Source organism: Myotis myotis, unplaced genomic scaffold (assembly GCF_014108235.1).
Source record: "Myotis myotis isolate mMyoMyo1 unplaced genomic scaffold, mMyoMyo1.p scaffold_m19_p_2, whole genome shotgun sequence".
Taxonomy (NCBI): Eukaryota; Metazoa; Chordata; class Mammalia; order Chiroptera; family Vespertilionidae; genus Myotis; species Myotis myotis.
The window spans coordinates 186,444,953-186,472,924 of record NW_023416324.1 but is presented as its reverse complement, the minus strand read 5'-3'; the positions used below and the strand labels follow the sequence as shown (position 1 = coordinate 186,472,924).

Sequence of the window (27,972 nt, the reverse complement as noted above, 5' to 3'; positions counted from 1 at the left end):
CTGATGGATTAAGAAGGCAAAAATATATAGGAATTAGATGCCCACCACACTAAAATTATTCATTAAATTATGGTTATGTGTTAAAGTAAATATTCTTACTTTTACTGAAATATTTATGAGAAAATGATATGAAGCCCAGGAATTACTTCAGAATAATGTCAGGTAAGTGTGGGGGATCCAAATGAAACAAGACTGGACATAAGCTGATAATTGCAGAGATATCTGTTAGTTACATGGAGGTTCGTTATAGTATTCTGTAACAAACTTTTAGTTTTGAAATAATTATATATTCACTAGAGGCCCAGTGCACGAAATTCATGCACTGCGGGGGGGGTGGGGCATGGAGAAGTCCCTCAGTCCGGATTGTGAGAGGGCACAGGACAGGCCAAGGGACCCCACTGGTGCCCGATTGGGGCCGGGGAGAGGCATGGGAGGTTGGCCAGCCAGGGAGGGACCACAGGAGGGCTCCAGGGTGTGTCTGGCCTATCTCACTCAGTTCCGATCGGCTGGACCCCAGCAGCAAGCTAACTTACCGGTTGGAATGCCTACCCCCTGGTGGTCAGTGCACGTCATAGCGAGCAGTTGAGCGGCCTTAGCATATCATTAGCATATTACACTTTGATTGGTTGAATGGATGACCAGACGACTGGACACTTAGCATATTAGGCTTTTATTATATAGGATAGGAAGTTCCAGAGAAATGTACAGAGAGGCCCATGTGCCCTTTACCCTCCCTTAGTGTTGACATCTTGCAAAACTAGAATACAATAACAAAACCAGAAAATCTACATTGGTACCATCAAGAGAACTTATTCAGATTCCATCAGTTACACATACACTCATTTGTGTGTGTGTGTGTGTGTGTGTGTGGGGGGGGTCAATGCAGGTTTTTTTTTCAATGCAGTTTTGTCTCATGTAGCTTCATGTAGCCACCACCACAATCAAGATACAAAATTGTTCCATCACCACAGGTCTTTACTGCGTTATTCCTTTTAGTCACATCTACCACCTACCCCTTTCTCAATCCCTGAGCTGTTCTCTGTCTCTATAATTTTGTTATTTCAAGAATGTTATATACATGGAATCATATACATGACCTTGGGAAACCAGCTTACTGACACCCACCATGGTCAAAGTGAATGCTGCTGCTGCGATCTTGGTCCAAGCGTTTTAGCTCTTCCTCCAGTGAAGGTGGGAGGATCCATCTTTTCATTCCTATTTCAGTGATTGCTGGAAGTCTGGTCACAGCACATAACAAGTGTCTAAACCATTGTCCACAATCCCGAAAAGTTGATGGCCGAAGGCTAATATCCAGCTCCGTTAACTCTCTGAGGAGCCACACGTTTTGGCAGAAGATGGCCCATCCTGCATCGCAGATGCTGTCATTATAGCTCAGGTCGAGCTTCCGCAGCCTGGCCAGATGACCTGTGTGTATTACCGATGCTGAAAAACAAAATCACTCTAATTGCCAAAATACAAGAATACTTTCTGTCATGGCTGTTTCCCACTTCCAATAACACAACGCAGTAGTTCCAGACCGGTAATGACAAGATTGATCATTAGTAATGCTTTGTTGCTAGCTAGCTATTTTATTTAGGGCATCTGAAATTACTTTAGTAACAAATTTCCTCTCTATGCATCCCAAGTACAACTTGAAAATGGATTTTCTTTTCTCTTTCCATATCCCTACCCAAAAACATATATTTTTTGGTCAAATTCCTGCTCTTTACTTCACGGGGGTCCCAGCTCTTCCTGCAGACTTTCTCTAATTAAATGTGAGGAACGATGGATCATTGGCTTGAACAGAAGACTATTAGTGAATAATCATCTTGCTGTTTAATACGATTTAGTTGTTCATTTCTCATTCATTCTGCAGTCAACAATGATTTAACTGAGCACTTTCCATGTGCAAAATATACCTGGATAATTTCTAATCCAACTGAGAGATGTTTAATCACAGAACAATTTTGTCTTTGAATAGCACATGTCACAGTACTACCTACAAGGGCACTTAATACATAATTATGATGAAGCTAAGAGAAGATAACGACTTCTGTAAGAAAAGGTAGGGGAGCCCTAACCGGTTTGGCTCAGTGGATAGAGCATCGGCCTATGGACTCAAGGGTCCCAGGTTCGATTCCGGTCAATGGCATGTACCTTGGTTGCGGGCACATCCCCAGGAGGGGGTGTGCAGGAGGCAGCTGATCAATGTTTCTCTCTTATCAATGTTTCTAACTCTCTATCCCTCTCCCTTCCTGTCTGTAAAACAATCAATAAAATATATTTTATAAAAAAATAGAAGAAAGAAAAGGTAGGGGAGACACCCAAGGCTAATAGTACATGCTTTTCTTTTTAGTCCAAAGTTGAAATGGATTATAGAGATGAGATGAGTGGTGTAAAATCTCGGAGTTACAAGGGACCTGGAGGTCTCCTTGAGGATTCAACCTCCAGATCAATGATCAGTGAAGGATCCCTTTCACAGCTCTCCATGGTGACCAGCCCAGGTCTGCCTGCAGCACCCTTACAGGTCGCCCCAAGAGGGTGAAGCAGCTCTCAGCAGAAGGATGCCCTTCCTTTGGGACCCTGATCTACCTCCTGGGGATTCCTCCATTGCCCGTCTTGGCCAGCCTGAAACCCCAGCTCCTTCCTTGTGTTAGCCCTGCAGTGTTGGACAACAGTCAGGTCCCCTCAAATTTTCTTCCTTTAGGACTAAATGTGCCTTGGTTTTTCCATCATTTCTTTTTTTAAAAAAATATATTTTATTGATTTTTTACAGAGAGGAAGGGAGAGGGACAGAGAGAGAGAAACATCAATGAGAGAGAAACATTGATCAGCTGCCTCCTGCAAACCCCCTCCTGGGGATGTGCCCGCAACCAAGGTACATGCCCTTGACTGGAATCGAACCTGGGACCCTTCAGTCTGCAGGCCAACGCTCTATCCACTGAGCCAAACCGGTTAGGGCTCCATCATTTCTTATACATTATGGCTTCCAGACCCAGCCGGATGCTCCACACCCATTCCTTTCATTTGGGACAAGTTTGATTCCAGAGTGCCCTTGAGAGTTTAGCAGTCTGTACACTCACCAGTGCCCTCACTCCCTAGATGTCCATGTGTGTCCTTTCTTTCTGCCTTTCAGCCTGTCACTCAGCATATTCTCAAGGCCCAAGTAAGTGTTAAAGACAATGTGCATGCTTTTTCTCTCCAGAATATTTTCTCTTATGGAAAATTTTTTGAAACGTACAAAAAGTTGACAGGAGAGTGAACCCCTGCCCCCATCATTCAGCCTGAACAGTTATGTTCATTACACCTAACTTGCCCCATCTAGTCCCTTACTTCAGCTGGGAACAGTCTAGTGATGTCTATCCATGAGAAATGATACCTGTATTTCAGTGATGATGATCAATTTCCTGTTTAAATTTAAGTTAAAGAGTCAACATAAAGAAAAAAATTAAGTAATAGCGCAGGTACCATGTGGCTAGGGCAAAATTTGTAAAGGTGGAACGTGGATGACTCAAGTTCGGTCAACACGGAGTTGGTTAAGAACACCAAGGCCCTCATGTGTGGCGAGATGTGGAGCTGGTCCCCTGGCAGGAACCTCCCACCACCACCTCTGTGTCTATCTTCTTTTAGGAAACACCCTCCTGAGTTCCCAGTTCATCAGATGCCAAATAATAAATGTCCCTCCACTGTCCTTTTGGGTTTCGAATCTCCCTTATTTGTTTCAAACAGATCACTCCCGAGCAGGTGTCAGGAGAAGGGAAGCTGCAAAGAGGGCCCCAGGCCTCGCTGCCTTCGACGCCTCCCTCTCCCTGCACTTGCTGGGCAGGCACGTTGGGCTCTGCCCGCCAGGACAGCTTCGGAACCCAGAGATACAAACCCAGGAGAGCCACGTCCTCTGTCACCAGGGAACAGCTGCTCAACCTCAGCACGTGGAGGGACGTGGAAAGCTTTAGTGTTTCCAGAAGCAGCTTCAGGTTGCCACCAACACACTTGTTCCAAGAAAGACTGAGTACTTCCAGGGCAGGGAGGTGGACTGAGGCTTCAGCTAAATAAGAAGAGCAATGATTTAGGTCATAAGCCTTCACTTTGAGGAACCGAGGCCAGGGCAACATATGAATATCACTGAAGTTCAGAAAGTTGTAGAGATTGCTCACTCCTGCCTGAAATTCATGGCCTTGCTTCAATGTTGTCTGTTTCTATTGGGGAGAAATGTTGGAAACTGTCGTAAAGTAAAACTTATTTAAATGGAATTCACTATGACCTGGAATTTCCTCCTTGTCCTTCACATTTAAGAAGAAGTGGCCCTGGCTGGTGTGGTTCAGTGGTAGAGCATCGGTCCATGAACCGACTCCAGTCAAGGGCATGCCAGGGGTGCAGGTTTGTTCACAGGCCCCAGATGGCTGAGTGCGGGAGGCAGTAATCGATGTCTCTCTCTCACATTGGTGTTTCTCTCTCTCTCTCTCTCTCTCTCTCTCTCTCTCTCTCTCTCTCTCTCTCCTCCTTTCTCCCTTTCACTCTCTCTAAAAATTAATGGAAAAAATATCCTTGTGTGAGGATTAACAACAACAAAAAAGATGAAGAAAGAGGCTCACAGGCTGGTCAAGATTTCCAAAGTGTGTGCTGGGCTTACATATCCCACCGACAGTGCAGTCACTGCTGAAATCCTGAGACAGGGCCAAACCTTCCTAGGACTCTGCAACTCCAAAATGAATTTGTACTTGCTTAACTGTAGTTACAGAGACAAAGAAGGGAAGTGATGCATTAGGAAAGATTTTTAAAGGAAATTAAAAGAATTTTCTGCTTAATTCTCAATTTTGCCCTAACATTAAAATCAGCCAGAACAACTAATTTTTAAGGTGAGACGTTAATTATACTTTAAACTTCTTTCCTTCCACCTTCTTTCTAAAAAGTGAAATATATTCAAGGGGAAAATATACATTCTTCTATAATATCAAAAAAAGAAGGAGAACAAAGATGGTGGCATAGGTTAACGCCGGAGTTTGCCGCCTTGAACAACTACTTCAAAAGTGAAACTAAAAAACGGAACGGACATCACCCAGACCACAGGAACGCTGGCTGAGTGGAAGTCCTACAACTAGGAGGAAAGAGAAATGCATACGGACACTCAGAGGAGGCGCAGTGCTGAAGTCAAATTCTGAGGTGCGGAGTGCGCGGAGCGGGCTGGCAGCAGAGGGCGCGGTTGGCGTTTTCAATCGGGAGGGAGTCGCAGACTCTGAGCTCCAGATACAGGCGAGTCTTTAGGGACCCAGACTCAAACGGGAGAAGCGGGACTGTCTGGCTTCAGTCAGAGCGAGTGCAGCTTTCTCTCCAAGCTTTGCAGCGGGTGCTGGGACTCAGAGAGGCAGAGCCCCTGGGGACAGGACTGAGAGCCGCCATAACTGCTCTCTCCGGCCCACCCTGTGGATCCTGTGCGACCCGCCCCGCCCAAGCCCTGCACAGAGGCATTTGCCGGATAGCCTCAGGCAAAGGCTAGATTAGCACCTCCCTAGAGGACAGAAGTTCTCTCACTGCAGACACAGCTGATTCTCATAGCCACTTGGCCTGGAGGTCAAACTCTCCCTGGTATTAGCTACAACAATTAAGGTTTAACTATAAGACTACGCACAAAGACCACTAGGGGGTGCACCAAGGAAGCATAACAAAATGCGGAGACAAAGAAACAGGACAAAATTGTCAATGGAAGATATAGAGTTCAGAACCACACTTTTAAGGTCTCTCAAGAACTGTTTAGAAGCTGCCGATAAACTTAATGAGATCTACAAGAAAACTAATGAGACCCTCGATGTTATATTGGGGAACCAACTAGAAATTAAGCATACACAGACTGAAATAACGAATATTATACAGACTCCGACAGCAGACCAGAGGAGCGCAAGAATCAAGTCAATGATTTGAAATGCGAGGAAGCAAAAAACACCCAACCGGAAAAGCAAAATGAAAAAAGAATCCAAAAATGCGAGGATAGTGTAAGGAGCCTCTGGGACAGCTTCAAGCGTACCAACATCAGAATTATAGGGGTGCCAGAAGATGAGAGAGAGCAAGATATTGAAAACCTATTTGAAGAAATAATGACAGAAAACTTCCCCCACCTGGTGAAAGAAATGGACTTACAGGTCCAAGAAGCGCGGAGAACCCCAAACAAAAGGAATCCAAAGAGGACCACACCAAGACACATCATAATTAAGATGCCAAGAGCAAAAGATAAAGAGAGAATCTTAAAAATAGCAAGAGAAAGAAACTCAGTTACCTACAAGGGGAATACCCATACGACTGTCAGCTGATTTCTCAACAGAAACTTTGCAGGCCAGAAGGGAGTGGCAAGAAATATTCAAAGTGATGAATACCAAGAACCTACAACCAAGATTACTTTATCCAGCAAAGCTATCATTCAGAATTGAAGGTCAGATAAAGAGCTTCACAGATAAGGAAAAGCTAAAGGAGTTCATCACCACCAAACCAGTATTATATGAAATGCTGAAAGGTATCCTTTAAGAAGAGGAAGAGGAAGAAAAAGGTAAAGATACAAATTATGAACAACAAATATGCATCTATCAACAAGTGAATCTAAGAATCAAGTGAATAAATAATCTGATGAACAGAATGAACTCTTGATTATAATAGAATCAGGGACATAGAAAGGGAATGGACTGACTATTCCTGGGGGGGGAAAGGGGTGTGGGAGATGCGGGAAGAGATTGGACAAAAATCGTGCACCTATAGATGAGGACAGTGGGTGGGGAGTGAGGGCGGAGGGTGGGGCGGGAACTGGGAGGAGGGGAGTTATGGGGGGGGAAAAAAGAGGAACAAATGTAATAATCTGAACAATAAAGATTTAATTAAAAAAAAAAAAGAAGAGGAAGAGGAAGAAAAAGGTAAAGATACAAATTATGAACAACAAATATGCATCTATCAACAAGTGAATCTAAGAATCAAGTGAATAAATAATCTGGTGATCATAATAGAATCAGGGACATAGAAAGGGAATGGACTGACTATTCCTGGGGGGGAAAGGGGTGTGGGAGATGTGGGAAGAGACTAGACAAAAATCGTGCACCTATGGATGAGGACAGTGGGTGGGGAGTGAGGGCGGAGGGTGGGGCGGGAACTGGGAGGAGGGGAGTTATGGGGGGGAAAAAAGAGGAACAAATGTAATAATCTGAACAATAAAGATTTAATTAAAAAAAAAAAAAGGGGGGGCCAAAGAGCCACATGTGGCTCGAGAGCCGCAGTTTGCCAACCACTGGCCTAAGCGACCGAACAACCAGATGACCAGTTGACAGGTTGCTATGATGTGCAGTGACTACCAGGGGACAGATGCTCAACGCCTGGGATCGGGCTCCCTCCAGTCTGGATCAGGCCTGCCGGGATCAGGCAGAAACCGGCTATCCGACATCCCCCGAGGGGTCCTGGATTGGGAGAGGGCACCGGGCCTATCGTATTATAATAACTATGTATGGTGCCAGGTGGGTACAGGAAATATTGGGGGGAACGCTTTGTATATGACTGTCCAACCACTCTGCTGTGCACCCGAAACCAATACAAAATAATACTGAAAGTAAACTGTAAATGAAAATAAATAAATGAATAAGTAAAAAAAAAAAAAAGAAAACCCCTCCCAGTCATATGGTACAGAGACCTCTCAATAAGAAATGGAACTTTTTTCTTCTAAAAGTGATGCAGAGAAATATATATTACTTGGTTTACTTCTTAATTCAGGTTGAATGATAGACTTATGTTAGATGCGATAGTTTAGTGTAGTATCTACTTGATTATGATTCATTGATTTTGTAGCTATAATTGGAAAGAGCTGTGTCTTCTATTGAAGACACAAAATTTTAAAAAATATATAAAAAATTCAACAAATTTTGAATCTGAAGTATATTTAGAAAGTATATTTTTGAAACACCATGTTGTACCAAAATTTATTTTTTGTAGAACTTCTCTAAGTGAACATTGGTCTGAACAGTGAAATGTGGTGTGTGTGCATGCACATGCATCTTACCTAACCATTGGGGCGATTATGGAGCCCTTAAATTTGTCTGTCTGTCTGTCTACTTACTTAATATGTAGAAACATCTAAAATGTGCTTTGGGTATGCAGTGAAGAACAAACACAAATCTTGCCCTCAAAGTTAAAATCTGGGAGAAATGTGGACATTAAAAAACCAAAACAAATAAATACATAATGATTAATTCTGATAAAGTCCACAAAGAAGATTCAGGGGCTTCTAATGTAGAGAGGGTGGGGCTGTCTTAGAAGGGGATGCTTCCACTGAGATCTGAAATCAGAGCTCCCCTGACAAGAATGGGGGCGGGGCGGGGCGGAGGTAGGCAATTCCAGGGAACAGGGAGGCCTGGACAGTCAGCAAGGCTCAGAGGCTAGTCACTGCTTTCCTTTCCCCATCAGACAGCACTCCCAGTTTATATTGGTGCCTCATTGAAATGGCAAGTTACTGTGGACATGGACCTCCAGAGTTGGTTCTATAGACTTTAAATGTTAACGGTTAAATGTGCAAATGCCAGAGCCATTCATGTGCTTTTAAGAAAGGTCACTTCTTTCTTAAAGGTCACTTTTAAGAAAGCATAGTTCCTGAAAAGATGCATTAAGATGTCTCACCTTTGCTTATGGCTGAGTCTTGGAATAATGAAATTCATGCATAGGGAAAGGGATCCCCTCTTCTGCGCCACCTCCCCCCCAAAAACAGGTGTTATTAATACCCTGCTTCCTGGGGAATTTTCTTACCAAGGGCGGTAAAAGTCTCCCTTTCCAAAGCGCAGTTGTTGATGAGCAGTGACTTCAGTGCTGGTAAAAATCGGAGCCTGCTGAGTAGGTTTTCAGAAGAGCTGCCCATCTCCTTGTTGGCAGATAAATCCAATTCGTGAAGACTCGAGAGCAACGGGATAACCTGAGCTGTTCAAATAGCCATAGTGACACGACTTAGGCACCGTCCCACAAAGAGTCTTCTGGGTGTTTGGTTCCCACAATCTTCTCGATTGGCAAGCCCTGCCTTCCCTTACACACTTACTCACTTATACACTTATTCACTTACACACTTACACACCACAGGAACCAGCCGCTCTTCCCAGGATGCAGCCTGGGCTCTGCCACTTCCGAGCCTCTCTCCAAAGATTTTAGAGACAGAGAACGGGGCTCGAATCCCAGCTCTGCTACTAAAGAACTGTGTGATTTTAGGCAAGTTGCCTAACATCTCTGAACTTCAGTTTTCCCAATAACAGTCGTAGCAATTCTACCTCACAGGGCCAGTGGGAAGATAAAACGACTTGGTGTATGTAAAGTGCTCGGAACAGTGCCAGGCACACATCAACTGCTCAGTTGATGTTTGATATTATCATTCTTTTCTCAGAATATAAGTACTAGGAAGGCAGTGGGACCAAGCAAACGGCGCTGGATTGGGTCCTGAGGGCCCCTGTGAGGCATGGGGTCTCCGTGGGCTGGCTCACCTCAGAGGCTCCCAGCCACCGGAGCCTGGTCACAGCAACCTCTCGGTCAGTATCACATCGCCCTGTTTCATTTTCCTCACAGCACCCCCACATGTAATTGTTTATTTGTGAATGTGTTTGCCTTCTGTCCTCCCTCACTGAAGGTGAGTTCTGTGTGTAGGAACAGTATCAGAATCTGGAACAACATGGAGGCACGAACCTACACATAAGTACAGAATTCTAAACTGTGTAAGGAGGGGAGGAGAATAAGAGAAGGAAAGGTGAACGGAAGGCAAGCACTTGTGATCCCAACAGACGTAACAATCACTCCCTCTTTGAATCCCCACAGCACGTTGTAGTTCACTGTGCAATTTAGATATTTATGGGTTTATCACTGCCCTTACCACACTGAAGCTCCTGGACTGTGAATTGTCCGAAGCCCACCACACAGTGCCAGGTACAATTAGATGGTTAACCAATAGTTGTTGGCTAAATGATCTATAATTCCATTTCGTTGGAGCTGTCTAGAATGAGCAGATAAAAGAATGCTTAATATCAAAAAATAATTCTTTAACATCATAAGGTATTATGTTTTTAGTACATAATACATCAACAGGATGTATTTCATTTCCAACTTTTCAAAATTAAGCAGAAGGAGAACAGTGCAATTCGCAACAGCTTTTAAATAATCATTAGCTTTCCAAGGCCTGCTGGTGGCTGTGAATCTAGGTAAGAGAGGCTAATCCCTCTGTTATGTTAGTGGTAACAATTCAGGTCATCTAGTAGTTTAATCTTCCTCTGAGCAACAAGCTGAGATGTGATATTCCTGTTATTCAGTATACTAAGGGGGATTTATTATTTAGAATCTGATGGACTGTAACTCAGGAGTCTCTCTCCCAGGTCTGACACTCATAAAGAGAGGGGTGCTATACTCCATGCAGCTCTACCTGGAGCCCAAAAAGGGGGTGTTTTGTTACTTTAAAATCTTCAAGCCTTGACCTCTTCTCATTTTCCAAAATTGAGGGATAAGAGCCCAAGAAATAACCAAGCAGTTCTAAAAGGCAGATGTTAGACCTCAAAACCTATTTTACCGTTTTCCTCTCTAAATTGTACTACAAAACAACTCAAAAGTTCTTTTATTTCGTGTTCATTGAGTCATTCATTTATTCAATCACATATTCCACAAACATTTACTGGTCCAACTATGTGCCAGCCCCCGGGTGTGAGCGAAGGAGAGACACGGAAGGAGTGCAGCCCTGCCCCGGAGGAGCCCATGATCTGAAGAGAGCTCAAGGGCAAAGGCGTATCCGGGGAGGATCAGCATGAAGGTGTGGCTGGAACAGGGGCAGTGAGGGGGAGGGGGAGAGAAAGAAGGCAGTGACAGAGGAAGAGGGTGACCATTTGGATTCGTGGGATGACCTAAAGCAGGGTGGTAGAGGTCTAGATGGTGAACCACGATCAGGTTCTGGATGTATTTTGAAGGTTTATTGTGGTTACAGATGGAATAGAATACTTACTCTCAAGGCTGCGCTTGCTGTTCGTTATGGGAAACTGCATTGATACATTATACGTTGTAGTAATAACAGGACTGTGTCCGGGGTAGAAAGTAAGTGTGTAATGTAACCTGTTATGCACCACCCCACTGACTTTTTCTCTACCTTCGTTTGTATCTAAGTGACTTAACTTGTTAGTCTGAAAGCCTCAACACCCTTCGTTTTGGCTTTCCCGCTATAGCCCTCTCTGTAATAAGCTAGGTGACACCAACAGATTTGTTTCTTTTTGTTGTTCCACTTACTTATTTTATTTTTAAAAAAATCCTTATTGTTGAAAGTATTACAGATGTCCCTTTTTATCCCCCATTGATCCCTTCTGGCCCAGTCCTGCCCCCCCCCCCCCCCCATCTCCTGCTCCAGGCCTTCACTACCCTATTGTCTGTGTCCATGGGTTATGCGTATATCAAACAAGTTCTTTGGTTGATCTCTTCCTACCCACCCACCCTCCCTTGCCTTCTCCCTAAGATTGAACAATCTGTTCCATGCTTCTGTGTCTCTGGATCTATTTTGTTCATTAGTTTATTTTGTTCATTAGATTCCACATATGAGTGAGATCATGTGATAAGCCCATCAGAGAAAGATAAGTATCACATGATCTCACTCATATGCGGAATCTAATGAATAGGTCTGTTTCTACACAGCAACATAAACCCCAAGTGTTCTCCTTCCATTGCCATAGCTATCATTTACTGGCGTGTATAGGAGGATTTTAGCCTCACTAACACTTTCTGGGCACTTTTATAAATACTATAGTGGGGCATTCACAGAACTTGTATGATTTGAGCCTCCCAGTAGCTTCATCAGTAGTAAGTTTAAGGGTATATCTCAAATTTGTCACATTTCTAAACACATGCCAAGGCTCCAATGCCCTTGGCTCCATCCCACACACTTACTCAGCGACACCACGTCGCCGGCTGTTAGTGAGCACTGGTGCAGGTCCAGGACTTCCAGACGCTCCAGCGTGGCCACCTGAGCTGGCGAGTCTTCAAAACCGCCACCCAGCTCCTTGTTGCAGGAAAGGTCGAGTGTCCTCAGCTCACTCAAGTGTCTAAAAGCAGCATCTACAGAGAAAGTCAAATCGCATTCTGACATATGACAAGGTGGTAGGCAGGCATGGAGCAGGGGAGGGCACAGGTGTGCAGAAGGGAGACTGAGAAATACACCCAGAAAAATGCCAAAGCAGAGGAATAACTGTAGACTGCAGACTCCCTACCATCTACCCCTCTTTGGATTTGACAATGACCTCAAACACAATGGTTCTGCCACTAATGGTTTTCCTATTACAACTGAGCTTTGGCGTTTTCATAGAGTTCTAGATTTGATCAAACTGCCAGTGAGAAGGCTATTACAAGCGTTGTAAGTCAAAGGGAAAACACAATTTCATTTCACATTCTCCTTTATTGTGGATGCTTTATACAGGGAAATGACTTTTAACTATGGATACTACTGAAGCCATTTTTTTTTTTATCAGTACCAATTTCTTCTTACTACTAAGCACAAAATAATGCTGACAGTTTTAAAAGTAAGAGAAACTGAAGTGCTTTAAGAGTACAGAAACTTTTGTTTTGCCCAGTATCTATCTCAAACCTAAAATAGCCTGGCTTTTTCAGATTCAGCCATTTGAAAAGGTTATTTTAGTAATCATGGAAGTATATTCTTGCTATAAAAGAAAGAACATAAAACATTAAGATTTAAATGACCCACAACCTTATTTCTCAACATAACCACTGTTTATATTTTATTTTTCCTAATAGTTTAAAAAATTAAATATAAAATGATATACGTACATAAAAACATAAAGTTATGTATATAAACTTCAGCCATTGCTTACTTACCCAATAGTTTGACACTCTTTTGTGATAACCCACATGACTGTAACTTCAGTACTTTCAGATTTGAGGCACTTTTTAACCCCTGAGCGATACTGTTTAGACTGCCACCGATGTTTCTGTTAATGGAAAGATCAAGTACTTCAAGACTTGGCAGCATAGGTAGCAACTGACCTGGAAGGAAGGCAATCCGAACAAAAAGAGCAACTCAGTGAAAATGCAGGTGTGGGAGTTGGGAGGGGGTTGGGGGCGGGGCAGGAGGGGAATGCAGCCTCAGGGAACCCAGGGATGGAGTGGGCCACTCTTTCAATCCAGGGTCAAGAGAAAACAGCCAACGTTGACTCCCAAGCTATCCAATCACGGGCGTCTTCACATTTTAATTTTTATTTTTGGAAAGAACTCTTCCAAGCTCCACTTACCCACAAATGCCCCATCTTCTGACGTGAGGGCGCAATCCACCAGCTCCAGCGTTCGGATCTTGCTCCCGGCTTGGAACTTAGGGAGGATCAGGGGCAAGTGTCCTCCCACTTTACTGTTCCAGGACAAAGTCAGCTCCTCAAGGTCAGGCATCGCTTCAAGCGCTGCTCCTGTCACAGAGGGGCCCGAAGATTGGTCACTAGTCCGCAAAGCAGAGAATGCACTTTCAAAATCGGCCCAACCGTTATTTATGGAGTAGGGAAGCCAAGCCAGGTCAGACCGGTTAGGTGCCCGGCAACAGAGAAGAGGACGCAGTTCCTCCCACTCCCAGCAGGGGGAGCTCCTATTTTTACGGGCACAGTCTACTACTCCCTCCAAAGTTCTGAAGCCATGCTTATGAGCACAGATTGCTTTTTTAAAACTCACCTCTTCATAAGGTATTTCTTACTGAGATTTTTTGTGGCGGCAAACGTGTACTAGTCCATTACTTTCTCTCACCCACCCTCTCTGGGAGCAGCAATGCTGAGGCGCTTGGCGGGAGGTAGAAGTGAGACCAAGCCAGGCACTGGCCCCCAGGGGGGTAAAGCTCACATTGACATCAACAGTGTCACATACAACGGAACCGACTGCGGCAGAGAAGAACCAATCACAACGCATCAGGCACTAACAGCTCCCAAGATTACTCAGCCTTTGGGGCAGAGGAGGGTGCTGTGAGAAAGGGGTGCAATGACATTTCTGAAACCACTTCACACAGGAAAGCTCCGTGGGGCTACAGCCTGGAGGCTGGGAGAGACCAGGGGAAGTGACCGGAGGGATCCTTAGGATGATTTTCACTGCCCTGGGGATAAGGGTGGGGAGCCACACATGGAAAAAGCACTTCTCAGCAGGCAGCGACGATCTCAATCCTAAACAATCAAGAGCTGGAAAGCCCCATGTCCGGAGCCTCTTCCACCCCAGCAGCTGAGCATGGACCTCGCATTGGTTATTCACTGTATGGATGAAGGATCCAGGAGTCCGGAGCCCCATGTTAACATGCATATTCTTCCTGCACAACTGTCACCTCGTGTGTCATTGCCAGTCAATTGAGGTGGCTTTCTATAGCCCTGAAGCTCAGGCTCAGGGAGAAAGAGTATACGGTTGATTAGCTATCTGCAGTCCTCATGGGACTGGATGGCCAGCATTGGCCATCTTGCATTAAGCAGTTGTAACAGGTGTAACAATGTGGAAATGGCTCCTGACTTACTAGTATGTTAGCTTACCAGCCCACCATTTATTCTCCCCATACCCCATCTGCATTAAGACTACAGAAAGCCCTTTCTAATGGGAGAGGATGCAGAAATCCTTCTAGAAAGGAGAGAGACACCGGGAAGAGACAAGGGCTCAAGACATTAGAGAGACAAAGCTGTGCACTCCCTCCTGCGCCCAGTGAGTTTGGAGTGGGTCCCAGGGCCAAAATTCCACGTTCTGGTCTCTTAAGGAAATGGAGGATCATGAAAAAGATTAGTTTAATCAAAGAAAAGAAAGAAACTACATTTTCTTTTCATGTCTGAGTAGCAATGTGTTAAATTTGTGATCCTTCTACACGATAGCCAGCTGCTAAATTCCTCATGTAAAACCACAGAAGGGAAAGTTTGGATGAGGGAATAGGGGAAAGAGGAACTACCGATGACTGAGCACCTGTTATGTGCCGGGTATGCAGTAGGCACTTCACAGAAATGTACTTATCCAATCCTCACAGTCATTTTTTGAGGTGGATATCACCCCCTTTTCAGAGATGAGACTCTGAGGCTCAGAAAGGTTAAGTAGTTTGCACATGGTCACAAGCTGGTCAGAAGTGGGACTAGGATTTGAACTGGGATCTGGCCAGCTCTGAGATGTATGATGTTTTTCCTCGGCTACAGGCAGGGTGGGGCCAGGAGTCGTCAGCTGGCCCCCATTTTCTTGAGAGAGATTGGAGCGAATTCCGTGGCATGAATTGCATTCTTTTTACAGAAATCTTTGCAGAGATGTAAATGATCAAAATACATAACCGAAATAAACTTCAGACCAAAAGAAAATTTAGAAAAATTAATGCCATCTAAAACCAGCAAGCATTTTAGTAAGGCAGTTGGGTCAGTAGCGTGACAAATGTTATTCTATGTTCTTTATTCTCTGTTCAGCATATAAACTAGCTTCATGGAGGTGCTACTGCTATTCAAACCAGTGGTCACCAACCTTTTGGGCCTCACGGACCACCAGTGGTCCGCAGATCACCAGTTGGCGACCATCGATTTAAACCATTCCTTTTAGTTGAAAAATCTTGTTTTGATCAATTTTTTAAAATGGAGGTGGAAAAATAGAAGAGATTATTTTGGAGTTGGAGAAGAATCTAATCGGTATCTACTCAACTCTATTTGACAGATGAGGTAAAAGACCCAGAGTGAGCCAGTTTTACAACGATCGCCATTTAAACTCCAGGAGAGTGGGCACCTGGTCAGCCTTGTTCCCTTCTCTATCCTGGAAATTAGCACAATGCCAGGTAAGGTTACATGGCCCTTTAGAAGTTACACTAGTGCTCATGTCCACCGCCTCAGGCACAGTACATTCGTCCATGAGCTCAGAGGGTGTGGGGACCCAGATAATTTGCCCTTGAGGGTCAGGCTGCCAAGGTGTGTCAGTGAGGTCTTTTATGAGAAGAATTCATCATACCCAGTGCTCGCACATCATCGGTGGTAAGTCTGCAGCTACCCAGCCTCAGGCTTTTTAACTTGCTGACAAGATGCATTTGCTCAGTGACTGAATGGAGGGTTCCACCCACAAAATCATTCCAGGAAATGTCCAGTGTTTCTAGGTCCGGGAGAAAAGGCAGCAAAGCAACTAGACGTGAACAAAAGAACATACAGATTTGCATAAGTAATCTGTGAGGTGTGGTAAGTAGGATCCATTGCCTATACGCACAGAACATAGTTTGGTAAGAGAATAAGGGGACGAGGGCATGTGGCTCTCTCAGGGATTTCTCAGCCATGCAATTGGAGAGATTGTGACGTTTACATTTTCTATTTCTTGGGATGTTTTCTATTTTTGCCAAATAATTTCACTTTGAAAATGCAGTGGTGCCCAGCCAGCGTGGCTCAGTGGTTGAGCATCCATCTATGAACCAGGAGATCATAGTTCGATTCCTGATCGGGGCACATGCCTGGATTGTGGGCTCAATCCCCAGTAGGGGCATGCATGAGGCAGCCGATCAATGATTCTCTCTCATCATCGATGTTTCTATCTCTCTCTCTCTCCCTTCCTCCCTGAAATCAATAAAAATATTTTTTAAAAGAAAGTACAGTGGTGTCTCTATAAGATTTCATAGGATCTCTTTACTGCAGAGGAGAAGGTAAATCTACTGTTGCCACCACTGTCACTGAAAAGTGTGCACTGGTCCTTGTATTTTGCAAAACTCTCTGACATCCATCAGCCAGTCTTCCTATCGGTTCCTCAGGCTGGTGGCTGGGGACTGCTCTCTGGGCCAGGGTTGCTGAGCTGCAGGTGCCTCTTACCTTTTCATTTTTATCTTGATTACCTGGGCATCACCGCCTTAAAAAGCTGCCGTAATACTTAAACGGACTAACATATGGAGGCGTAGACTGGCACACAGCCTGATGGGACCGCCTCGGGTCTCTGCTACTGCTCATTAGAAGTGAAGTTGCTCTCTGGGAAAAGGACCCTCCAGGGCCATCGTATCCCCTGAAGCAATAAGACTTTTGAGTGGAAATGCCAACCCAGAGGCAGTAAAGCATCTTTGCTTTTAAACGTCTGTCTTGAGTGTGAAAGTGGTGGCAGCAGTCGGAAGCAGCAGGCTGAGCGTCTGCGTTACAGGCACAGCAACCCCAGCCTTCCGAAATGCCAGGCCACGCTTAGAGGGAAAATTGTTTTCCTTTCACCAGCATTTAAAGCAGCGGTTCTCAACCTGTGGGTCGCGACCCCTTTGGGGGTCGAACGACCCTTTCACAGGGGTCACCTAAGACCATCGGAAAACACATATAAAATTACATATTGTTTTTGTGATTAATTACTATGCTTTAATTATGTTCAATTTGTAACAATGAAAATACATCCTGCATATCAGATATTTACATTACGATTCATAACAGTAGCAAAATTACAGTTATGAAATAGCAACAAAAATAATTTTATGGTTGGGGGTCACCACAACATGAGGAACTGTATTTAAAGGGTCGCAGCATTAGGAAGGTTGAGAACCACTGATTTAAAGCATGTTCAGCTGGCCGGCGTGGCTCAGTGGTTGAGCGTTGACCTATGAACCAGGAGGCCGCGGTTTGATTCCCGGTCAGGGCACATGCCCGGGTAGTGGGTTCGATCCCTGGTGTGGGGCATGCAGGAGGCAGCCGATCAATGATTTACAATCACCATTGATGTTTCTATTTCTTTCTCCCTCTCCCTTCCTCTCTGAAATCAACAAAAATATATTTTTCCCAAAAAGCATGTTCACGATGGTCCTAATTTTATAAAGCATAAATCTACTGAACATATTAAGAAGGAAAAGAAATAAAACCAGAGATTGCCATTCAGTGGGTTTGGGTTGGACTCGAGTGCCTGCATTTCTACAGGCTCCACAACTGATCTTGACAGGCAGGCATTGGATACCCGTGGGCATGGTTAGAGTTCCCTTTCAGAGTCCTGTCCAAATTACAATGGCATGGATTTTAACTGAAATAGTCGAGGAGTCCTGGTTCAAAACGCAGTTCTTTGACGCATCTCTATTGGTAGACACATCTAATTTGATTAAAGGCTTAATTTAAGGTACCTGAGAAAAAGAGGGGGGAAAGGTGTTGATGGTGGTGTGGGCACAGGGTTCTTCACAATTACACTCCTGCTTAGGTGTAACAAAGGGTAGTGATACTTTTGTGTACAAAAAGATATAAGCAAAGGAGACCTATGTAAAACTTTAAACAATTTATATATATATATATATATATATATATATATATATATATATATATATGCAATAATTGCTGGAAGTTGTACTTTTCATTCCACAGATAACCAAAGAGCACAATACCCCTTTAAATTTCCAAGAAGGCTCAGTTTTAGGCTGAGTTTCATGGGTTTATATCCTATGTAAGAACAGATGTTTTGCAGGGAGCCAGAGGCAATCAGTAGGGAGGTAAAAATGCTCAGGAAAAACAAACAAATGAACTTCCTCCACTCAAATCTTTTTTGTTTAATTAGCAGTGCAGCAGCTGTTTCTGAGTAGTCTGGGGCCACCCTCAGACCTTGGGTTACCAAGTGAATAATGAGTATGTTTTGCCTGCTCATTTCAACCTACAGGCCCCGTGTTCCCGTCAGTGCAAAGTCAACTGCATACAGACCCATCTCCCTCACGTCCGCTGTTGTTAGCCCGCAGTTACTCAGATCTAGACACGTGTCCACAGCCTTTCTGCCCAGCTTCTGCAGGAACTGCTCCACCTGGCATCCCAGTTCCGTTTCTGAAGTGAGAGGCGTGGCTACATTATAAGAATAAAGAAGAATTTGCTGTTAACAACAGATAGTATTAAAGATGCATAATGATCACAATACAACAAGTAAGTGAAAAGGAGGACAATAATCCTGAACTGGTCCCTGGTGAAACCTGAAGCATTTACCAGGAAGAAAACCTCTGTTCCTGCCTTGATGGCTTTTCTTTCATGGCCTGACCCGGGCTTCTCGGCGTAGAGACAGAGCTGTGTTCCTGAAGAAGAGGTGAGCTTGTTAGCACAGCTTTAGGCGAGTGAGCAGAGCTGGAACGAAGACAGATAGCTTTGGCGAATGCAACTGCTGGGCCAAGCACAGGTGTTTGCCTGTAACCACGCAGGTGAAGAAGGCGAGGCCTTGCAGTCACCACTGGTGAGTTTCAGATGGCTGCAGCGTGGGAGTGAAAGAAACAGCTGCTGCTCATTTCCTCCCCCATTCAACTGAGGAAGCCTGACAGCTAGTGCCTGGGGGAAGCTTTTGTATATTCTGGGCTCCTGCTGGAGAAGTTCAGAAAGCCTCATTTGTCTTCTTGTTATTAGGAACTACTTATGAGGCGCCTCACCAAATTCCTCTGTTATAACACTATGCTAATGTGATCTCACTAAAGTAATAAAAAATACTATAGTTTTATTGAGGACCTATTATGTACCAGTGTTTCACTTATCGCATGTGCCAGTGTTTAAAATATATGTAAAAACATTATACTTTTGTAAGGAAAAATAAATATGCATGTACTGACAGTGACTTTAAAGAGGTTTGTCAGTGGCAACGTACAATTTGAAACATACACAAAGAGCCTGGCCACTGTGGCTCAGTGGTTGAGTGTCAACCTATGAACCTGGAGGTCACACAGTTCAATTTCTGGTCAGGGCACATGTCCGGATTGCGGGCTCGATTCCCAGTGTGGGGTGTGTAGGAGGCAGCTGATCAATGATTCTCTCTCATCATTGAGGTTTCTATCTCTCCCTTTCCCTTCCTCTCTGAAATCAATAAAAATGTATTTAAAACACACACACACACACACACACACACACACACACACACACACACACTAGACTGGAATCCAATAAAAAGACATAAATTATGAATGTGCAGGAATATTCTACTAACCCTGAAAAAAAAAATTAAAAAACAACATAGCTAAATATATATACATATATGTTGGTACCAGTGAAAATTAAAAGATAGTAGGATTACAGTAATAATAAATTTAGACTAAAACATTAGCAAGGATAATGAAAACTTCATCTCTCTTCCACAGGGTGTCTTGTGACTTGCTATTTTTATTTAAAAGATTTCTATGTTCCTGTGGCTCTGTTTTCCTGTCCAATGCTAGTTGCCGGTGTGTTTTTTTGTTGTTTGTTTGTTTTGTTTTTGCTTTTTAAAATATGATTCTTTATTGTTGAAAGTATTACAGATATCCCCATTGACGCCCTCTACTCTGCTCCCGCTCCCCCAGGCCTTCACTGCATTATTGTCTGTGTCCATAGCAAGCCAGCCAGAGAAAGACAAGTATCACATGACCTCACTTATATGTGGAATCTAATGACCAAAATAAACTGACTTTTAAGAAAGCCACCTGTGGGGTACACAGCATTGCTGGCCTGGTCGGTGTTGCCACATTCCACCAGTAGGAGGCAGCACCTCCCACCATTTTACCTCTTCACTCAGGCCTTCAATTTTTATCATGGCTCTTGGAGACAAGGTATTTGGGGTAGGGTTGCCAGATTTAGGAAAACAAAAGCAGCATGTCCAATTAAATTTAGACTTCAGGGAAACAGGAACTGTTTAGTAAAAGTATGTCCCAAATATTGCACTTATTTTACATGGTAACCCTAATTTTGGGTGGCAGAGAGGAGAGCTGTGGATGAGAGATGGGGAGGAACTGCCTCTTACATGCCAGTGAGTACAAAACATTTTGTTTAAACTTAAAGGAAATAGTCACGGTTATACCATTTCATAGATTTGGAAACTGAGACTGTTAATTACTAAGTAGCAGAGTCAGAATTTGAACTCAGAACAGTCTGCTCCAAAGCCCATTCTGTATGTTTTAAATTTTTTGTGTTTAAAAAATTTCTGCACATGGTATCCTATTGCTTTTTTTTTTTTAATCTCCATAGGCTCAACCTACAACCAGCCCCCCCGCCCCCCAATTCTTTTTCTTTGTTTTCTCCGCAAGCCACTGCCATGTCAATCATTTTTTTTAATATCAAAAGTTTGGAAAGAGTGGTTTGTACTTGCTCCCCCCCACGTCTTCAGCACATTTACCAATTAACCAACTACATCTGGTTGCCACACTCACCTATTCAAATAAATTGTTTCTCAAAAGTCACTAGCAATGACCTACCAATGGATAGATTCAGAAATCTCTTCTCAGACCACATCGAACCTGGGTACTCTGTAATGGTTGATATGACTGGCAAGTCTAAGACAGCACAGTTGGACGATCTTGATGAAATCACGGATCCAATGGGTGAACAAGTCACAACTTCTCTGAGCCTTGGTTTACGCATCTAAAAAAGGAAGACTAGAAATCCTGCCTGGTTCCTTTCTCAGGAGTACAGTGACTTAAATTTACGAGGGTCTCCCAGGGAGATGGGACTCTGCAGTCTCACATGAGAGATACTTGGTGAGTATTTGTTGAATGAACAAATAATTGAATGAATGAATGAATGAATGAGTGAATGAATATTAGCTTTGCAGTTTCTTAATTACCAAAATAAATCAACATGATAAATCTTTCTCAAAACACCTACATAGAAATATGAATATCAACTTATGACACCCCTAGACATCTCCCCATGGACCGTGTATTTCTTTTTAACTATGAAACCCTTTCTTTGAAGACTATCGGTGTCACAGCTCAGCATACAAAACTGATGAGTCAGAGCTGCTGCAGGTCGGCTGAGGTGGGAGGGCTGGCACTCCATGGAGGGGACAAAGTGATCACACATGAGCAGTCTGTGGAGTGACTGAGGCCTTTTCCGGCTGCTTTCCCGCTGAACTGAACTCTGGCGTCTCCATCCAGGTGATTCTGTGAGCTAAACAGTATCTTCCCATTTGTGGAGAGCGGCTACAGTGTTTGGACAGGTTCAAGCCTCAGACTAATGAGAGAGCACAGCCCTCTCATCGCCACGTGCAAGTCCCAGCTTGGAGGCCAGAGCCCTCCCAGCACAGTTATAGCCAACAGCTATAGTTGTAAGCTTGAACCTATGGTCTGAACACGTGGTCCCACGTGCCTGAGTGATGTGGGCTTGATAGAATTCAGGTGCATGTAATTGAGTAGAATCGAAACCCACGAGAATGTTGTAAACATCTTGACCACGCCCTGACTTTGCCTTGTGGAATCTGGCTATAAAATAAAGACACGGCTGTAGTCCGTGGCACTGTCTCTCTCCATCAGAGAGGGCAGCGTCCCACCGAGACCCAGCTTTCATTCTCTTGCCTGTCTTTTCTCCATCCTTCACTGCCCCCCCCCTTGGGCTCACCGAACCTGGCTGAGCTGGTGCGGCACATATGGCGCCCCACATTGGTCTGAGAATGCCATGGCCGTGCCAGCCTGCCACACCCATTGAGTCCTTTTCCAACTTAAATCTGTAAGGGTTGGTTTCTGTTGTTTATGACAAAGAACCCCAATGTTTTCATAAAAACATGATTACATTTGTAACAAAACAAATTCCTATTTTCAAGGAGCTACCTGTCTAATGGAGGAGACACGCAAGAAAGCCACGGTCACAACACAGAGGAGACGTGCAATGGTGGAGGCGTGCAGAGGGTGACAGTAAGAAGCTCTGTCTGGTGGGTGGGTCTTGGCAAGCTTCAAAGAGAAAGTGATGCATGATTGGCACCTTAAAGGACCAATGTGAGCCAGCCAGGTGGGTGGAAGTGAGGAAGAGGTTAAAAAGGGGTGGGGTGCAGAGGGAAGATGGTGATGCAAGGGAAGGTCTTTCTAGGCATCCAACTTGGGGGAATAGGGCCAGTTTAGGAAACTGCAGGTAAATCAGAATGTCAGGAGTAGAGAAGGAATGTGAGGCTGGGGGAAGGCAGAGTCATGAAGAGATAGCCAACTGATCGCCAATACCTTGAAGACCTTTCTTGGGAGGATTGACTTTCTCTTCAAAGTGAGAGGGATCCAGTGAGTAAAGGGTTGTAAGCAGCTGAGAAACACCATCATATCTGTGGTTTAAGAGGGCATCCTGTGGCAGTATGGAGGACAGGTTAGCAAGAGAGCAAGACTAGAGACAGAGAAACCAGTTACGACGCTGCCACAGTGGTCCGGGCAAGAGATGAGAACCAGAATAGCCGTGGAGAGGAGGATCCAATCCAAGAGCCATTTGGGAGGCAGAATTAACGTGACTCCAGGAGCCACTGAATTTTGAGATAATGGAAGTAGAGAAGCCATGAATGGCTTGAGCAGCCGGTGTTGACCAGCTGCCTGGTCTTGCACTGTTGATTTGATGGTGGTTTCAGGTACTCATTAACCATGTTCCTGAAGCTCCGAACAATAATTTAAAACAAATGCCAACAATTTTCTGGTAGAGATTGTCTTCCTTTAGAAGTAGACTTTCACTTCCTACTTACCAAAATATATTTAAAATATATTTAACCTACGTATAGGTAAGATGGTATTATTTTAGGTATTTCATACTAATAATTTGATGGAAGTGAGGATAGGAATAAATGAAACAAGATTGGCTGGTAATTGTTAGAGAGGTGATCATGGGGACTCATACTGTTCTCTCTACTTTTGTATATGTTTGCATATAAACTTTAAAATGTTTTAAAAATTCATTTAACCTAATGGATAATAAATTGGTGGTATGTATATGCCATCATATTGACAAATAATATGATTCCGACTTTGGAGAGAGAGTTGGCAATATTTATTTTCATAACCCTCAAATATATAATTTTGTGCCGGGAGCCGGTCCATCCTTGCTGTTTCAAAGGACCTGGCATATATGGCATACTGTTCTTAATATGTTTGCTCACCTTGGCACTATGTGTTTTAACCAAGGTCTCCTCTCTGAGAAAGGTTGTTTCCCCAGGTAGGGATTTTTCCCTGAAGTCAGGGAGGGGATACCTCTCCTAGAAAGGTTGTTTCCCCAGGTAGGAATTTTTCCCTGAAGTCAGGGAGGGGATGAAACTCCTTAACTAAGTGCCAGGCGGGTAGTTAATCACTACAAACAATCATGCTTAAGCTACATAATCTTTACTCCCTGGAATGGAGATAAGAAACGCCCTAACCTTTGTAATAGAAATTGACAGGATTAAAATCAACTGGGATAAATACGGATGTAACAAGACAATAAACAGCAGAACTTCGCTGGAGATCCAGACCAAAACTTGGCTGGAGATCCTGGCTGGAGATCCTGGCTGGGCTGCTGATCAACTGAACACTGTCTCCGTGTCCTTCCTTCTTCGCTGCCTCCGTCTACACCTTTGGGGACCCCTGGCCCTGCTGGGGTTGGACCCCGGCATCTGGCGCCCGAACAGGGACCCCTAGGTAAGCGCCCCGCACTCGGGACGGATCAGACTCCACCGTAGGAAGAGGGTGGATAGTCTTCGCCGACTCCATCCACACCTTTGGGAACCCCTGGAACAGGATTCCCCTAGGTAAGCCCCCTCAATTGAGAACCCCCACACTCGGGACGGATAGGACTCCACCAGGGTGCTACAGACCCCCCTATAGAGGATAAGTAGGGTAAGAAGGTGGATAGTACAGAACTTAGATTGAGAAGATGTGCCATGCTGAGTCCAAAGAAAAAAGACTCTGTATTGATCTTTTAACATATATGCTTGCTAGCAGAGGAATTGGGGTTGCTCCCAGTCAGACAGAACGTTTTATACAAGAAGTATGTCCATGCTTTTCTGAGGAAGGAAAGGTAAATGTAATGGCATGGGAGGAGGTAGGCCCAAGGAGCCTTATCCTTAACCCCACTGCAGCCTTTCCACCCTGGGAAAGTGCAGGATTGGCAAGCTCTCCCTGGGATGATAGATCAGGACTCAGGTAATAGCGGAAAGTGCCAATCCTACTCTTAAAAATGGATACAAGAGAGCATTTGGGGTTTTTCTTTTTAATGCCTGCTTTTAAAAAATAAAAAAGGGGGAATTTGCCGGGAGCCGGTCCATCCTTGCTGTTTCAAAGGACCTGGCATATATGGCATACTGTTCTTAATATGTTTGCTCACCTTGGCACTATGTGTTTTAACCAAGGTCTCCTCTCTGAGAAAGGTTGTTTCCCCAGGTAGGGATTTTCCCCTGAAGTTAGGGAGGGAATAAAACCTCTTAACTAAGTGCCAGGCAGGTAATTAATCACTTTAACTACGAACAATCGTGCTTAAGCTACATAATCTTTACTCCCTGGAATGAAGATAAGAAACGCCCTAACCTTTGTAATAGAAATTGATAGGATTGAATCAACTGGTATAAATACAGATGCAACAAGACAGCAAGACACAGAACTTAGAATACAGAGCTTACAACACAGAACTAAGAAGAAGACAGAACCAGGAGGCACAGAACCTACACAGAACGTTCTCTAGAGATAGAAGAACTTCGCTGGAGAGAACATGGCAAAAGATCCTGGACAGAAACTGGCCTCAGAACCTAGAGACAGAACCTAGCGAGAGAACATGGCAAAAGATCCTGGACTGAACCTGACTACAGAAATTGGCAAGAGAACCTGACTAGAACCTGGCTGGAGAACCTAGCAAGAGAACATGGCTACAGAACCTGGCTGGAGAACCTGGAGAATCTAGCAAGAGAACATGGACACAGAACCTGGCTGGAGATCCTAACCAGAACTTCGCTGGAGATCCAGACCAGAACTTGGCTGGAGATCCTGGCTGGAGATCCTGGCTAGGCTGCTGATCAACTGAACACTGTCTCCGTGTCATTCCTCCTTCGCCGACTCCGTCCACACCTTTGGGGACCCCTGGACCCGCTGGGGCTGGACCCCAGCAATTTTGGTTCTTGAAATTTATACTTTTTAAAAAAGCTGAAATTTCATGAAGCAGGGAATATGGGAGAGGGAAAGCCAAAGATAATCACTGAAGGGTAAAAAAAAAAAGGAATTTATTAAGTAATTATGGCATATGAATGTAATAGAATATTATGTAGCTGTTAAAATTATGTATAGGAACATCATGAAGCAATGTAGGAATTAGCAGTATAATAATATGTTTCAGAAGTAGGATCACTGCTTCATTCAACTCAAGAGGGATTTGTAGGCTATTATAACTGCAAGAGATACCTGTTCTAGCCCCCAGCTGCCTCACTGACTTGTCTCTATTCCTCTCCCTCTCCCCACCTCTCACCCTGAGGCAGCATCCCGGACTTCCTGGCTCCCTCTCAAACACTGGGGGCTCAGTCCCACCTTGGGCCTTTGCATTTACAGTTCCCTTTGCCTGGAAAGCTATTTGCACATTTATCTATGTGGCTGGTTTTACTCATTCATTCTACGTAGCTGACTTTATTTAGATCTCTGCTCCAGTGCCACCAAGTGAGAGACTCCGCCAATCCTGTCTAAACGAGCACTTCCATCCCATCATTCTCTACTTAGCCTGCTTTGCTTTTCTTCACATCACTTATCAGCACTGAAATTGTATCTGCATTTGGTTCCTTGTTTACATAAGGCCCTGCTTTTCATGGCTGTATTTTGAGCAGTTACAAAATACAGTGGCAGGCACATAGTAGGAACTCAATGAATGGTTTCTGACTGACCATAAGTGCATGCACACGAACAAAAGACTGAAAATAATCTTGAAAAAATGATCATTTGTGTGAAAATGAAAGGAAATTAGGTATTTTCTCTACACCTTTCTGTAGTATTATAATACTTTTGATAATTTAAAAGTAAAATTAACAAAGTATTTAAGTAACATATATATATATATATATATATATATATATATGCCTAATATGCAAATTGTCACCACGGGTGTTCAACTGGAAGACCGATCGCTTACTATGTTGTGCGCTGACCACCAGGGGGCGGTGTGGAACAAAGGGAGGCCCCAGCCAGCAGCCAGAAGGCCCTGATTGGCCCTGATCGCTGGCCAGGCCTAGGGACCCTACCCATGCATGAGTTTCATGCACTGGGCCTCTAGTAATAAATGTTTAGACAGAGACTCATATTAGGTTTAGTTTAACCCAATGATCTCCAGGGGAATGCATTAATCTAAGAAACAAAGAACTGACAGCAGTCAGAACACCTTACCGGTGTCTAAGGTGGCAGCCTTCTGTGTCTCATCGCTGGGCTGGGAATCAGCTGTTTTAAGGTCATTGCTCTCATTTCTGCTTTCCGCTTCGGAGGACCTGAGTGTTGAGCCGCTGAGAAATTTGTTGACAAATGAAGTCTGGGGTTTGGTTTCTCCTTCTGAGGAACTTTTCTTCCTCGTTTGACTCATGGTCAAGTTGAAGGAGGTCTTTCTCAACAAGACATCTTCTTGTTGTTTTCTGTTTTCTAGGATTTCTGAGAAGAAAATAGGACTGTCAAGTCTGGGTGGAATCAGAACTTCCCTATACGGGCTTTGACTTCTTTCTCCCTTTCCTTCTGTTTTTATTACTGGTAATGTTTAACATAAAAATAAGAATGATGTAACCCAGGATCCGGGAGCCAACAGATGATAGCAGATGTCAACCCAAAGCAAATTTGAGTTTTTAATGTTGCCCTGTTTTATTGTGAGAAATACGGGCCATTAAACACCACTTTGGCAAGGGCATCAAATGTGTCAATAGATTTTAAAGTTCAGCAGTCAATTAGCATTACCTTCTGAGAAAGTCAGTGAAAGACGATGTCGCATGCCATTAAGCTGCCTGGACCATCACAAAACTGTCACCCGGCCTCCTCTCTCTGCACACCGCTTCTCTTTCACGTGGCATTTTTACTTTCTCTACTCCAGCCCTGTACCACCACCCATTAAAAACACCTCGGCTGTAAAGAATTCACCCATTCCCTAAACAGGACCTACTATGGGCCAGATATTATTTGAGATTCAAGAGATTCAACAAAGAACAAGACGCAGCTCACGTCTTAACCTGGTGGGAAGATAGACCTGTGTGCCAATGAGGACACTGGGAGAAGGGCCATCAGCGACCAGAGACCCAAAGAGTCAGAGACCCCACAGTTGGACGAAGCCTGCTTTGGAGGACAGACTTGGAGCGGTGAGTGACATTGCCTGGGTTTTAAGAACTAGGAATTAGCTA

At 44.1% G+C, this 27,972-nt stretch overlaps 1 protein-coding gene across 1 annotated transcript; it reads right to left on the bottom strand.

The window, feature by feature from the left end:
• Window positions 1-691: 691 nt before the first annotated feature.
• Window positions 692-27,238, bottom strand: LRRC31 (leucine rich repeat containing 31). The gene is made up of 9 exons (XM_036347560.1): window positions 26,984-27,238; window positions 18,621-18,755; window positions 15,949-16,116; window positions 13,263-13,430; window positions 12,850-13,017; window positions 11,908-12,075; window positions 8,764-8,931; window positions 3,878-4,045; window positions 692-1,443 (listed from the first exon to the last, which is right to left on the bottom strand). Exons 1-9 carry the CDS (start codon window positions 27,171-27,173, stop codon window positions 1,112-1,114), a joined length of 1,665 nt encoding a protein of 554 aa, XP_036203453.1. The 5' UTR covers window positions 27,174-27,238; the 3' UTR covers window positions 692-1,111.
• Window positions 27,239-27,972: the final 734 nt, after the last annotated feature.

Bases quoted from the DNA above. Each gene is read 5' to 3' on its own strand.
- LRRC31 (XM_036347560.1), bottom strand. From the start codon at position 27,173: ATGAGTCAAACGAGGAAGAAAAGTTCCTCAGAAGGAGAAACCAAACCC. The intron at 12,076-12,849 runs GTAAGTAAGCAA...CTTTCTCTGTAG, and splicing joins AAAGAGTGTCAAACTATTGG to ATGCTGCTTTTAGACACTTG. The intron at 8,932-11,907 runs GTAAGTGTGTGG...CTATTTGAACAG, and splicing joins CGGCGACGTGGTGTCGCTGA to CTCAGGTTATCCCGTTGCTC.